Raw genomic sequence first — 16,347 nt, 5'->3', positions numbered from 1 at the left:
AGTTCCGGTTGTTGGAGGAAGGCAACAGCGTACCGCCTGTAATAGGGCCATGCCTATTACAGCGCTGTAGTGTTCAAGTCAACCTTTGTGTTGATGACTGCTTTATATTTACTTGGGGCGAATTAAGAGTAGTGGAGGAATGCTGTGAAGGAAAGATTATATAGTAGAAAATAATTACCTACAGATCATGTCTAAATACACTGCCTGACCAATACAGTGAAGCATCTGGAAAGGGAGGAGGAAACGAAATGAAATGTCATGGTTTGAGAAGAGGATATGTGATGTCATTTCAGTGATTACAAAAATTGAGTCAAATTAACAAAGATAACGGCTATAGTCGTCTTGTCATGCAGTTCTTCTTGTTAAGTCGATGCTCCCACCCCCCAAAGAAGATGGCAGTTTTGAGCCCTCTTATCAGAATAGCATTGCACCCATTCTGGCCTGGATACACACTGATTCAGTTGGGAAGGCTGTTGTGAAGCCATTGTATCCTTCCCTAAGGCAAGATGGCCCACAACTATCGTAACTGGTCCTCAGTATCCCAATTAATGGCACTGGAACAGAGTTGACATCTGAGATTGTCCCAGATGTGTTCTATCACTGACAGATCTGAAGACCTTGCTGGCCATGAGAGTACCTTAACATCACGCAGACAGTTCATAGAGACGTGTGCCATGTGGATGAGCATTGTCCTGTTGAAAAATAGCATATCTCCCAATACATACACATGAGTGGTAACACACAGGGACGCAGTATGTAGTAGCTGTTGCAGAGCTGAGAGGGTGCTTGTAGCTGCAGCAGTTTGTTTAATGTGTAGTAATTTATTATAGTTTTTGTTTTTATAACATACTTCTGCAAAGAAGTTAATTATATCTGTGTATTTTACTGTGCTGATTAGTGTTGAGTAACTTACTCTGAGTGTTTTGCATAAATTTTAGTTCATATTTTTGTGTGAGGCAGCTTTATTTTGTAGTAAAGACTAGAAGCAGTGTAGCAGCAAAATTTAAATTGCACCCAGCAGCTTCTTGGGTTAATGTTGCATCAGTTATGATAAGACAAAACAAAACTTATTAAAGGTGGATGCAGGGGCGGGGGGGATTGGCCACTGTTTGCAAATGGATGGAAGCTGCGTTGGCCACAATAGACAGTCTTCAGGCTGCTACCCTGGGCTGCTGCAGCATTGGGGCACCTAAGATGAATACTGTGGCACTTCTGGAAATATAGCACTGCCTGGAATTCCTGATGCCCCTGTCGGTTGACACTTGCATGAAAGTGATTGGTGAACAGTGGCCGGGTCATGAATTTCTAGGCAGAAGGCAAAAGAGGGTACTAGCTCCGTGGCTGTCCCTTTATGCCTCAAAAACAGGTTTGAGGTATTGGCCACTGCTGAAAGTGCATCTGAGTCAGTACAGAATGCCTCACATGTTGGACCATGGCTAATCTTTCTGAGAGGTCTGGACAAGCACAAAGGGTGGGATAATGTGTCATTGGAATGTCCAATGTTAAACGGATAATGGAGTTCCTCAGGGAAATAGAGCACAGATCAGAAAAGGAGGCCACTGTCCACTCTGTTTGCTTGCCAGGGGGGTCTTGTCTGAAATGTAGAGATTGAGCGATTGAGCATACTGGCTACACTCAACTACAAATTGTGGCTCATGTTGGCATGAATGACACCTGCTGCCTAGGTTCAGAGGCCACCCTCAGCTGCTGCAGGCAGCTGGCTGATTTGGTGAAGACAGCTATCCTTGCTTGCAGGGTGGAAGCAGATCTATCATTTCATAGTATCATGCCCTGAACAGACTGCAGTCCTCTGGTTTGGATCCAAGTGTAAGGCTTAAACCAAAGGCTTAGATGATTCTGTGACAATCTTGGCTGCAGATTTCTCAACCTCCACTATTGGGTGGGGAATTGTAAGATCTTGGAAATGGCTACCAGTGTAGCAGAGTACATGGGGTGTGCACATGTGGTTTTTTAAGGATAGAGAAATCCCTCCACAGACCTGATAAGACACATTTTGAGTTCAGGCTGGGTATTATTCATCATAGCAGATAGGAGAAGGAAAATATTAGTATAGTATTAGTTAACTGTAGAAGTTTCCACAGAAAGATCCCAGAACTAGTCTCACTTATAAATGTTGCCCACATAGTACTAGGAACAGGAAACTGGCTGAAACCAGATGTTAATGACTATGAAATTCTAAATTCTGATTGGAATGAGTGTCGCAAATATAGGTTGGACACCGGTGGTGGAGGCACCCACTTATTGCTAAGATTGTTTCGACTACAATGCTGAAGTTTTGCTGGGAAGCCCTCACGTATCCTCTATTCAGTACCGGCCTCTCAGCGTGTGATTTCCATACTTTTGGAGCTGCTTCAGACAAAGAGCAGTGCACCTGGGTACAATCACGGTTCTGTAGGCAACTGCAAACATTTTTTCATGAAAGCATTGAACATCTTGTCTCTCAGTGGGATAGATGTATTAACAGTTATGGTTATTAAGTTTGGAATAGAAAATGGTTTACTTTGTTTTCCATCTGTCTCATTTTCATTTGCCTGCCCCTTATACATAGCTGCACTCTCTGTCCAAGTCAGTTCTGTTCTGGTGTATGTTGGTGAGGTGTCAGTAATGAATGTGCTTGCAATGCTAGGTGTTGTGCTTCATTGATTACCCTTCCTTCATACTTGGACTTGATTATGATTTTGATGCAACATTGTTTGGAGGAGACACTGGGTGTTTCAAGACATATACATCATTATGGCTCTAGGCAGTGTAAGAGCTGTCACCTACATGGGCAGTACATCATACCTAAAAACTTTATATTCAGAAGACAGATGGATACTAAAAAAGCAGTAAGTCAGCTTCACATCAGGGATCCATCAGTGTTTTCCAAAGACACTGCTCACGACCCAACAAATGGCTGAAAGAATTCGACCGAATTGCCAAATACGGTGTTTGGGATGACATGATGTGTTTGGCAAATGTCTACATTTACTTGAGTGGCTGTTCCCAGCAAATTCATGCTGAACTGGAGAAAACATTTGGTGACAATGGATCAAAAGTCTATGTAACAGAAGAACAATTCAATAATTGGGCCCCATGTCATGACAAATGACACAGTCATATATACAGAAATAGGGGAGAGAGAGTCACTGATAACTGAGTAGGGGTGGTAATTACAGTTCTCATAGTGGTGAGATATTTTCATGCAATAATGATCATGAACTTTCTTGTCTAAATGCCAAAACAGTTTGCGAACTCCTACCTACATAGACAGAAATGCGTATCATGATAAAATAAGAGAAGACTGAGCTTGCATGGAAAGGTTTAGGTGTTCATTTTTCTCAGGTGTTATTCAAGAGTGGAATGGTCAAGAACTAGTCTGAAAGTTATTTTATGAATCTTCTGCCAAACATTTAAGTGCAATTTGCAGAATATTCATGTAGATTTAGATTAAATTTATGTATTTTTCTCTGGTAATATGAATAACTTCAAAAGAAAATATGTTCATTTGTATTACTGTTACTGTTGCTCTGTTATGCAGTGGCCTGGAAATAGCCAGCATGTACCAATGCACACCAAAAAATCATGTATATGTAACCTGTAAATTGACTCCTCGTATATAATTTTGATATAAATTGCATCAGGGAACATGGAACTAACTAACTCATTAACTAACTGTGCGGAATAATTGAGATATGTTGTGAATTGTGACATTTGCTTACCATACTCCCTAACCGATTACACCACTGCAGTCACACTGTTCTACTTAGTGTATGGGTGTGAGCAGAGGTGATACTTGGCCCCTTACTACCGTTATATTTTGACTATACAGGGAGAAATTACATCAGCCAATGCATGACATAAGGGGCAGAAGAGATTTCAATTATCGCAATACGGAAACTTTACTAATTGCAATGTTTTGTGTATGCTGAGATGTGAAATAGAATGCTGGTTCATCAAGAAAGTGGTAACAACCAGCGGCTGATAGTTTTAGAAAATATGTTTCTAAAATTTATGTTTATTGTGTGACACAAAGTTTTGATAAACAGCAACTGTGACTTCATTCACTTAGTATGCCTTGTCAAGTTCCAGTTGTATGGTTCTGCTTAATTTATTTCCATCACACTAGAAGTATGATTTACGATGAATATAATGATTATGTTTTTATTGGGTGCAGTTCAATGATACATGCCGAATACTGTTTAGTTTCTTATTTTAAGTAACTGTTATGTTTCTCTTTCCTTGATGTTACAACAAAGGAATTTTGGCCATTTCTCTCACACTAATACTGGAAAAACTTTGCTACTACTATTTTTATAACTACTAATCAATACCATTTATACTTTGGTAAATGTAAACTTTGCCAATAAATGTCTGGGCTTTATCAGCTACTTGGTGATGCAGCTTCATTTAACGCTGTAAGTGATGCTTTAAATGTATGTTTTGTGAGTTAACATTCCGTAATTCTCCTATGATGTAATATTGCAGACTGGAATGCCTATTTGCCCAAATTTGCATTGTAGTGGTAGTGGAATCAGAACATGCCGATTCTCACCAGATGGACATCTGTTGGTCATAGCAGGTGATGCAGAGAAGGCGTGTGTGTGGAATATTGATTCAATGGAATGTCTGATGTAAGTTTCACATTGAAAACATCCATTAAATTAATTTTTTTAAAAACATTGTACATTTCTGTTCTAGCAGCAATAGAATTAAAAAATGGTATCTCTAATGTACTTTCCCAAAATTGTTATTGTAGCCAAAGTATGGTCTTTCAACTTAAATTCCTGAGATATACCATACTTCGAAATTATAAGTATTATTCAGCTTTACAAATTAAATTGGTTGATTATTAGAAGAGATAGAAGGGGCCATGAAAATGTTTGTTCATTCACCTGCTAGAAAATAGGCTTGGATTGGTTATTTTGTCTGCATTGAGTAACAGCTCGTAACATTGTTTCTGCACTTATAAACCCTTCTTTGTAAGTGATCTTTTATCTCGTGCTTAGTATTGCCAGTTATTTTATCTGCATTGTGTAACAGCTCGTAACATTGTTTCTGCACTTATAAACCCTTCTTTGTAAGTGATCTTTTATCTCGTGCTTAGTATTGCCACCAGTGGATGTCCCAATGGAGGCAGATGAACTGGCGTGGGTGGAGCAGCAGAGTAGTTCAGGAACCTGCCACGGAGAGCACACCTGTTGTTTCATATGGGCAGACTCACTGATGTCAGTGTTCACTTGCGAGTGGCAGTAAGCAGAGCAAGTCAGTGCGCCTGTGGAGTTAGACCACTACGGACCTACTATTGAACAGGTGCCAAGAGTTATCTTGTGCCTAGTCATTAGCTGCTTCAAGAAGAATATAATAATTCCAATCCCAAAGAAAGCAGGTGTTGACAGATGTGAAAATTACCGAACAATCAGTTTAATAAGCCACAGCTGCAAAATACTAACACGAATTCTTTACAGACGAATGGAAAAACTAGTAGAAGCCGACCTCGGGGAAGATCAGTTTGGATTCCATAGAAACACTGGAACACGTGAGGCAATACTGACCTTACGACTTATCTTAGAAGAAAGATTAAGGAAAGGCAAACCTATGTTTCTAGCATTTGTAGACTTAGAGAAAGCGTTTGACAATGTTGACTGGAATACTCTCTTTCAAATTCTAAAGGTGGCAGGGGTAAAATACAGGGAGCGAAAGGCTATTTACAATTTGTACAGAAACCAGATGGCAGCTATAAGAGTCGAGGGACATGAAAGGGAAGCACTGGTTGGGAAGGGAGTAAGACAGGGTTGTAGCCTCTCCCCGATGTTATTCAATCTGTATATTGAGCTAGCAGTAAAGGAAACAAAAGAAAAATTTGGAGTAGGTATTAAAATCCATGGAGAAGAAATAAAAACTTTGAGGTTCGCCGATGACATTGTAATTCTGTCAGAGACAGCAAAGGACTTGGAAGAGCAGTTGAATGGAATGGACAGTGTCTTGAAAGGAGGATATAAGATGAACATCAACAAAAGCAAATCGAGGATAATGGAATGTAGTCGAATTAAGTCGGGTGATGCTGAGGGAATTAGATTAGGAAATGCGACACTTAAAGTAGTAAAGGAGTTTTGCCATTTGGGGAGCAAAATAACTGATGATGGTCGAAGTAGAGAGGATGTAAAATGTAGACTGGCAATGGGAAGGAAAGCGTTTCTGAAGAAGAGAAATTTGTTAACATCGAGTATAGATTTAAGTGTCAGGAAGTCATTTCTGAAAGTATTTGTAAGGAGTGTAGCCATGTGTGGAAGTGAAACATGGACGATAAATAGTTTGGACAAGAAGAGAATAGAAGCTTTCGAAATGTGGTGCTACAGAAGAATGCTGAAGATTAGATGGGTAGATCACATAACTAATGAGGAAGTATTGAACAGGATTGGGGAGAAGAGAAGTTTGTGGCACAACTTGACCAGAAGAAGGGATCGGTTGGTAGGACATGTTCTGAGGCATCAAGGGATCACCAATATAGTATTGGAGGGCAGCGTGGAGTGTAAAAATCGTAGAGGGAGACCAAGAGATGAATACACTAAGCAGATTTAGAAGGATGTAGGTTGCAGTAGGTACTGGGAGATGAAGAGGCTTGCACAGGATAGAGTAGCATGGAGAGCTGCATCAAACCAGTCTCAGGACTGAAGACCACAACAACAACAACCCTTAAAGTGAAACTTCTGAAGCAAGAAGTCAGTTGCACTTGAATATTTCTAGTGTTGATTACCAATTCTAATTTTTCTGCTTTTGAAGTTACTGAATGCTGCTGTGCTTTCCACTTACAGTCAGTACCAATCTTGGCCTCTTTCACACTCTTTTTCTGAAGTGTAATAACAGTGATCAGTGACTGATTTGCCATGCAGCAGATGTTTTATCATGATAGGTACCTAGTAAAACTATCAACGTAATAGTGGGATGTGATGCCATTTCCTTCTTTGAGTCATTTAAGTGCTGTGTTTCAACTGGTTTTTCATTTGTAGGTAATTATAGATAACCTAGATTTCACCTGGTGTAATCACATGGTTAAAAATAAAATCTCTTTGACTAATAAAAAGGAGTGTGCTGTTATTCTTGCCATTTCCTCTTGAATCTTTCTGGGAAAGTGCCAGTTTCTGTGGTACCCATTTTATGAGACACCCTGAGGGAACGGCTGCTGATGGATAACATCTTTGAGGAATTTCCAACTAACACTGATTGCAGTCATAATATTTTCAGTGCTCTGCTATTCATTGAAATATCTTCGCATTCTTTATGTTAGTGCCTGGTTAGCAGTAGTTAAGGTTGTCTGATACAATTCAGTTGTTAGATTCCCCCTGGATTTTCATCGTTTAAGGTTGACTGATGTTAGAGTTATTTTTGATTTGATTCGATTTGTTTATCCAGGGATCATCTCACAATGACATAGAATTTGTCATCATAATACAATGAAAATAAATAGCTCAAAGTATGCATACACCTAGAATTTGTAAGTATGCTTTTATGAGGATGGGGTAGGTGGTCGGCTGTGCCCTCAATGAAAGAATCGTCCCAGCATTTTCCTTAAACAGTTTAGGGAAACGTAAGTCAGGATGGCCAGCCAGAACAAGCTCCACCCTTCTTAGTATGAGACTAGTGTGTTAACAACTGCACTGCATCATTCGGTTGGTCTATACTGTACAATGTTCTTTGTGGTTTCTCTTAAATGTATCAGGTTAGTGCTTCAGTGAGTCCATTCAAAACATTTCATTGTACATCATCATCAAGATGAGTTACAACCCTCTCTAATGAATGTAATATCTACACACCATTAAAATTCTTCCTATCTTCTATCTGGATTTTCATGCTTGTAAAGTGCACTGTTCATTACCTATTCGTATATTTTGGAACGCTATATGTCACAGTGGTTAAGTATGATCTGTAAAGGCCAGATACATAGGTACATAAAAATAGGTACATAAAAAAATCACATATTCTGCTGCAGAATGTGAAAACACAAAATTACATAATAAACTATTTCTTAGTGAATTGTACCCAGTTGAACTATTTTATCACAGGTAGTTTGAAGTAAACTCATTTTCTGCATGTAATTATTGAAAATTAACCAATTTTCAGTTGTTGATGTTGCACATCATCTGACGAAGCCCAGTTTGGAGAGATAATATGCATAAGAATGTGTTTGCAAAATAAAAAGCGCACAAATTCAATGGTGTATCAGTGCACTTTATGCTCTGGAGTCACAACGGTTGGTAGAACAATTTGTGTATGACACATACTGCATAATGCATCATAGGACCCAGCTCTGGGACTTACTATAGAACAAAGAAACAGGTATGTTTCTCTGGGTCAAGAGTTGGTGTGATTCAAATGCTTTTAACATGGCAGTTTTAGCTGGCATGTGTTTTGAACTATGGTTGCATCAAATACTAGTAGAGGTTGGGCCTGAACTATCTCATTACAGCACTGCCAGCCTCAGCAGACAGTTGTGTGGTAACCATTACCAAATGCCTTTGTGTTCTGCATTGCTCATTGGTTTCTTTTCTTATTTTGAAATGAGTGAAGAGACTAATCCTGGTTCACCGCAGGCTTCGATTATGACTCTCACAACATGAGAATGTATTCCTATTCTTGCAACAGTGAAAAGTTGCACTTGATAGTTCATTTTACATCAAGGTAGGCTGGTTATACTGCAATAGTCATGTTGCTGCAGCATCAGCCTCTATACACATAACAGCCAATATGATTTTCCAGTTCATCTGGAGCTGGAGCTGGAGTAAGCTATTGAGCAATAACCTTGTACATAAGAATTCATTGTGGAGTGGCTACTATAGTGACAGCAAATAAACAACTGCATAATAATGTAGATGTAACTGCAGCAAGGTACATGCTTTCAATAACAGGGCAAGGAAGTACATAAAATAAGGATTTGATGACAACCTGTACCTTTTCAACAATACAGTGCATAGTTTACAAAATAAGTAATAACCAGTGTTCATAGCTTTTCACTCACCAGTTTATATTGATGATTGCACAGTTACATCCAGCTCCTCATCATCACTTTTGTCAGAATCAGTACCAAGACCATCTTTATCATTGTCATGACCAAAACAAACCATTGGTTGTTCATGGTCACTGCTTGAATGTGTTTGTCATTGCGCTCGAATTTTCGTCCATGAGGCTGCATCCACAGTTGCAAGAGCTTCTCGCAACAGCCTCTCCACCTCTGTTATTGTAAAGGACTTGATATTGTTCCCTATGTACATCTTCACATCACTCCATACTAACTCAGTAGAGTTGAAATGATAGTGATATGGTGGTATTCTTATTACAGTATGATGCTGCTTCTTGGTGATTTCATCTACAACATGTGTAGGCATCACAGGCATACTTTTTGTAACAAGTGAATATAAAAGAAACTTCATCATACTCATATCTACAGTAATATTTCACAACTGTAACCACTTCACTATAAGTTCTTTGTGGTTCTGGCTTTGGTCAGTATCATGGAATGATATGGAGGATTGTCCATTACAAGTGTTGTAGGGACAGGAATCTTTTAAAAAAGATTCTGGAACTACTCAACGACCCCTCAACAAATCCAAGTCTTCGTGGTAATCACTTGTTTTTTTGCACCAAAACACTAGAAGAATATCAGGAACAAAATCACTGGAATAGCCAGCATGGACCATAATTAATCTAGCTCCTCTTCCAATCAGATGATGACTGCTACTGCTTGGAGTGTCATGCATCCAGCATTCACTGACAAATTCCTCCACATTAACCCACATTTTTTCTAGTTCTTTTAGGGAATGAATGTCTTTGTCCAGAATTTCATCCAAGAAAATACTTCAAACCATAACAGTAATCACCTTTTCTAACAGGACTTTGTGTCCGACTAGTGTTTTATAATGGAAACCCACAGTTTTCAGCACCATTATTAATGATGTTTCTCCCACCCCTGAAAAGCTTACTATCTTTTAATGACACTAGGAACTTTGCTACGCTAGGATACTCTTTCCTTGCTGTAATATATGTGTCTGCGAACTGCATCAGTCTGGAAAAAATCTAAGTCAGTGGCAGTGTGAGCCTGCTTTTTCTTCTTTCCAGAAGTCTCTAGGAATACATTATTTGATCCAGACAGCTCAGAATCATTACAGATCATGTCTATGTCTTTTGACTTTTGCAATAACACATCCATACTTACTACTGTTCTTGAACAACTTTGTTGGCAGGAATTGATGACTGTTCATGAATACTTACATATCCTTCCTCCTGCTTGTAAAACTTGAGAGTTCTCTGTGGTAACTCCAGTGCCTGGCTGTTTGGAGGCACACCTCAACACAAATGGTTTCCACTATGTGAAAAGTCTTTTTGGTGGCATTTTCCAAGTATCAGAACTCCTTAAATGCTAGCAAAACAAAACGTAGTACAACACAAGCAGGTGTTAGAAACTACACACAATGCGCGTTGTTTATGTTCACACAAAATGAAGCTGGCAACATGGGAGCTTCGAGATCACAGCATGTAATGACTGGTTGTGATTACTGTGCCATAACTGGATCACTCCCCATGCCTAATGCTTCCCGCCTCGTCTTCTGTGCTTATTAAACTGTTATGCTGCCAACTTGAAACACATATATCAAGTGCAAAATTTTAGAAGTCTGGGTATATGTCCACATGTTAGTTCTGCTTGTAGAAATGAAGAAGACAGGTGCAGGTTGCTTCCATGCAAGAGGGAGGTAGGGCTTGATGCCCTCTGTCCACCCTCACTCCTCTCGCAGTTATAATTCTAGCTGTTTACACTCATGGCCAAGTGCCAGTTTATAGTGTTCTCATTCTGCACTATAGTACAGTAAAACAAAACCTGTTGACATATTTTGACCATACCAGAATTCTTCTCTAACATGCAAACAGAGTTGTTTTCAGTTTAATTTCTATGCTAAGTGCATTGTTGGCTCTATCTCAATCATTGTCAACATCAAGTTTTGCCACTATAGTATGTTTAATTTTGGGCTTTGTGTTGCCCTTGTGTTATGTGTTACATGGACAACTGAAGTTTTAATTCTGTGGTGCCTGAAGTGTGTTCTGTTACCTTTTTCATTGCACAAGTTTGTAGCAATAAGTAAACAGATTAATAATCAATAAAGGCAATCATGGTGAAAAAGTTCATTATAAGCACAACAGATGTGTTTTTCATTGATGTATTTTCTCATTAGAATAGAATTGAAGAACTATATCAGTTGTGGTATACTAATTACTGAAAAAACTGGTGTTTAGTCAGCACTGTTGGTTGTGAACTGCAGTGTGCAAGCGGCAATGAGTTAGGAGAATATTGTCAGTTCTAAAAACAAGCAACTGTCATTAGAGTGATACCCTGATACCCCATTCAGCTCAATTGAAATAATTTAAGTTATGAAGTCAGAAACTTATATCAATGTGACAAATACAGAGACAGTACAAAGATTGTGTGATGGAAGAATAAAAATAAAGAATCAAGAAAAAGTGGATATTTTTGTAAAAGAATCTGGTACATGTCTTACACGAAAGGGAGAGAGACTGTGGCTTTATGTACTTTGAAGTAAATACCATACAAGTTCAGATATGCTATCTTCTTGTTTGTACATGATTTGTAAAGTAAGATATGCATTGACAGCATTCCATGAGACATTGTTGTTTGCACTAATTGTGCTGTTAGGTAAGGGCTAATGTGGCCTTGAAGGAGAGAGCTGAGTATATATTAATTATTCTAGAAGGGAATTACTTAACATTGTTAAACTCTGCAGCTGTTGTTGTGGTTCAGTCTTTAATATGTCTTGGTTGAACTACAGGGTGTTACAAAAAGGTACGGCCAAACTTACAGGAAACATTCCTCACACACAAATAAAGAAAAGATGTTATGTGGACATGTGTCCGGAAACACTTAATTTCCGTGTTAGAGCTCATTTTACTTTCGTCCACCTACACTCAATGGAGCACGTTATCATATTTCATACGGGATACACTACCTGTGCTGCTAGAACATGTGCCTTTACAAGTGCGACACGACATGTGGTTCATGTGCAATGGAGCTCCTGCACATTTCAATCGAAGTGTTTGTACACTTCTCAACAACAGATTCGGTGACTGATGGATTGGTAGAGGAGGACCAATTCCATGGCCTCCACGCTCTCCTGACCTCAACCCTCTTGACTTTCATTTATGGGGGCATTTGAAAGCTCTTGTCTACGCAACCCCGGTACCAAATGTAGAGACTCTTTGTGCTCGTATTGTGGATGGCTGTGATACGATACGCCATTCTCCAGGGCTGCATCAGCACATCAGGGATTCCATGCGACGGAGGGTGGATGCATGTATCCTCACTAACAGAGGACATTTTGAACATTTCCTGTAACAAAGTGTTTGAAGTCATGCTGATACATTCTGTTGCTGTGTGTTTCCATTCCGTGATTAATGTAATTTGAAGAGAAGTAATAAAATGAGCTCTAACATGGAAAGTAAGTGTTTCCGGACACATGTCCACATAACATATTTTCTTTCGTTGTGTGTGAGGAATGTTTCCTGAAAGTTTGGTCGTACCTTTTTGTAACACCCTGTATATCAGCTGTTCATTTCAGTTGTTATTGGAAATACTGCCGATTATTTATTTTATGTCCTTTTCTTGTTTTGATTTTGATCTCGATCTCTAATTATTATATTATGCAAAAACTTATTTTAAAAATAAAATGTAAGTTTATACACAGAAAGAGCCACTAACTTGGGAGAGACACATAGTTCATTATTTATATTTGTTGTATGTTTTCTGTAGTTTTATGCTTTGCTGCATTTTCATACCTGTATTATTTACAGGTCATGTGAGGGCCACAGTGATGCTATCGTAGATGCAGCCTTCTCACCAGATAGCCAGTTTCTTGTAACTGTTTGCTCAGATGGTAACTTTAAATTGTGGTGTGTTGCACCTTGTTTGGATCAGTGCCTTATTACACAGGAAGCTGCTCATGATTTGGGTGTTCAGAGTTGTGACTTTTCTCCTTCAGAGGGAATAGCAGGTTGGTTTTTCATTATTAGTTGTAGTACCACAACAATAATTTTGTGTGTGATAATGCTCACCTTTTAAATATATTTTCAAAACAGTGGGCAATGAGGTAACATTAATGAGACTGCATAAATGTGGAAAATTATGAAAACTTTCACAATAATCTTGTACACATTACACAGTGGGCACTGTATGTACAGTTTCTGACATAAAAACCCTGCTGCCAAAGTGACTATTGTTTTAAGATGACAATAAACATGGAAATTATTGGAATCCCAAATCCAGCCATTTGATTAACCTTCCAACATTTTAGGATGTGACAGTATCTGGAGGAAGTGATGTCATCTGCTTGAGCTGTTCCTCTGCTGTATCTACGTGTTGTGTAGTGGTAAATGAAGGGCAGTGCAAGCATGACATTGCACATTTGAAACATTTCTTCTATAATTTTTCAATGCATTTCATTTGCCTGATGGAAGTATAGTGATAATCTCTTTTGCTGAAACTTCCTGGCATATTAAAACTGTGTGCTGGACCGAGACTCGAACTCGGGACCTTTGCCTTTCGCGGGCAAGTGCTCTACCAACTGAGCTTCCCAAGCAGACTCGCGCCCCATCCTCACAGCCTTACTTCTGCCAGTATCTTGTCTCCTACCTTCCAAACTTTACAGAAGCTCTCCTGTGAACCTTGCAGAACTAGCGCTCCTGAAAGAAAGAATATTGCGGAGACATGGCTTAGTCACAGTCTTGGGGGATGTTTCCAGAATGAGATTTTCACTCTGCGGCGGAGTGTGCGCTGACATGAAACTCCCTGGCAGATTAAAACGGTGTGCCGGACCGAGGCTCTTTTTGCTGTCTGATATGACAGCAATAGCAAATCTGTCCAATAACATTTTTGTGAAAGAGGTGCTCAAGAGTTTGCTCTTGGTGCTGTTGGATACTGGCAGCCAACGGATGGAGGCTGGCCATGCAACCACATCACACTTTGCACATGCTGCTGCTCTTGCTTTGGAAAGTGTAAAAAAGTTTAAACTTATTTATTGTTGTAGTGTTAGTCTCTGAGCAAAATTTCTGTTATAAACTGAATGAACACCACATTAAGGTACATTTACATCTTGGAACTGTATCAACATAAGTATGTGTGACATGTATACGCCTCTCAGGGACATGTATCGCAATTTGTAGGAGCACGCTACTTCCAAGTCATACATGTCTGATTGTGCTTTTTCGTCTGGTGGTTTGTATCAGTGTGTTTGGTAGTGCAGAGCTGTTCAGAATTTGTGATAAGCTTCCCAAAATGACACGGAAGGCTTTACATTTTCATGTGCTGGTGCACTTGCTCTGTTGGACGAAGAAAGGAAAGGAAGGCAAAGGAAGCACAGATGATGGCAGTGAGAGTTCCTTCACAAATGGGTTACTCATGGAGCTTATGCAATGCTATACTCATTAAAGAGTTAACTCTTGAAGATGGTGCTTATTTCAAAAATTGTGTGAGAATGAGCATGGAAGATTTTGGTAATTTGCTGTCTCATGTGGCTCCTCTTGTGTTCAGAACCAACACAGACATTTGAAAAGTGATTCCACCAGAGGATCAGTTGGCAGTGACCTTCAGATTTTTGGCCACTAAGGGTTCCTTTTCCACTTTAATGTACTTGCATAGGATACCAAAAAGCTCACTTTGCAATATTATTCTGTGGGTTTGTGAGACCATTGTACAAATTTTATCCCAAGAAGTGAAGGCAGGATTAAAGTTATTAAAATTCCTTACTTGTAAGAACTATAATATAGAAACAATATAATATATAATAAAATTCTTAATTTTTTTCATTGTTGTGAAGCTGGCAAATATGCCTTGTCGTATAATTTCATACAGAGTGATAAAATAGCATTTGTAAAAAGTTTGTTTTATAATTTCTATTGTTAAGACCAACAATGAGCACTACTGTTCTGTTTGATTTTCTATAATTTGAGCTATTATGTTTTCTTTTGGTAGAGTACCATAATCAGCTTCAGTAGTTGTGAACTCTAAAAAATTGTTAAATTTCATCTTAATTTGCCCATGAATGATCAATATTGTTTACATGAAACTGAAATATCTAATGCGAAAAGCACTGTATTATCTCCAACAATTCTCAAGAAAGACAAATATATCATGATTTCTTTACTGAAAAGCAGTTTGTATTACTGGCGAGGAGAAGCTAATCATAATTCATAAACTCTGGAAAGGAAATAAATTTCCCAAAATTTGCTACTGATGAGATAGTTTTAGTGTTTTGTAGTGACTGGCTTTCTTCAGCCAGTGATACTGATCAAATTTCTGATAACACTTTCTTCGCAATGAACATAGCTGACAATATTTATTTTCTATTTTATCTTATTCATTCTTATACATTACTTTCCTTCAGCACATTCATCAAATCAAAATTTGCCTCTTGCAAACAATTATAAATTCCGTTTTCTAACTTGACCATTATTCTAGTATGGCCATTCTCAAACAAATATCTTAGTTTGTTGGCAACTGCTTCATTTACATGGCTAATCTGATCCAATTTTCTGTTTGCTAAATTTTTTCCCACTTTCTTTAATATTTTTATTAAACCTTCTGTACTGTCTCCTGCTTGTTTCCATTTTCTTTTGTGACTACATAAATTAGCACTTTCGCTTAACTTGCACATGCACTGCATCTGCAATTTCTTCATGCTCTTCGGCATTAGGAGATGGTTTTCAATTTCCACAACTTCTTGTGGAGGCATATTGAAAGTAAGCTCATCCACCTCATGATCATTCAAATGAAAAATATTTCTTCTCCTTCTGGAGGTGGGGCTTTGTTGGTGTTCAAAAAATACAACACATTTGTAAGCAAAGTGAATGACACACTGTATTCAAGATATCCTAATGTATTTAACACTTTTTGTCCAGGGAGTTGATATGTAAATGAAATTAAAATGACTTTCTTTGCTGTTTTCTGTGAGTGAAAAAGAATGGCTGGAAACTTCCAAAGGGTATGAAGAAAATTGGAATCTCCCCAGGTGTTTGGGAGCTATGGATGGGATACACATTGACATTGTGGCACCACCCAGTAGTGGAATTGTTAATTTTAATTATAAACAGCCCTTCAGCATTATTTTGCTGGCAATTGCTGATGCTAATTCTAAAATAATCTATGCTGATTGTGGTACACAAGGTCACAGTTTGGTTGGTGGTTTACTTAATGACAACACATTTTACAGTATGTTAGAAAACCAAACTCTGCAAATATCACCACCATTTCCTCTTCCTGGTAGGAATAGGCATGTGCACATGTTTTTGTAG

General features: G+C 38.6%; 1 protein-coding gene across 1 annotated transcript in view; it reads left to right on the top strand.

The window, feature by feature from the left end:
* Positions 1-16,347, top strand: part of LOC124556798 (WD repeat, SAM and U-box domain-containing protein 1-like) — a 221,486-nt gene that overhangs the window by 139,007 nt on the left and 66,132 nt on the right. Inside the window, exons 11-12 of the mRNA XM_047130813.1 lie at positions 4,489-4,634; positions 12,853-13,052. Of these exons, the coding sequence (XP_046986769.1) occupies positions 4,489-4,634; positions 12,853-13,052 (346 nt within the window). The remainder of the gene's footprint in view (positions 1-4,488; positions 4,635-12,852; positions 13,053-16,347) is intronic.

Source organism: Schistocerca americana, chromosome X (assembly GCF_021461395.2).
Source record: "Schistocerca americana isolate TAMUIC-IGC-003095 chromosome X, iqSchAmer2.1, whole genome shotgun sequence".
NCBI classification, from domain to species: Eukaryota; Metazoa; Arthropoda; class Insecta; order Orthoptera; family Acrididae; genus Schistocerca; species Schistocerca americana.
The sequence above is the reverse complement of the archived record's forward strand: the minus strand, read 5'-3'. Positions and strand labels throughout refer to the sequence as shown.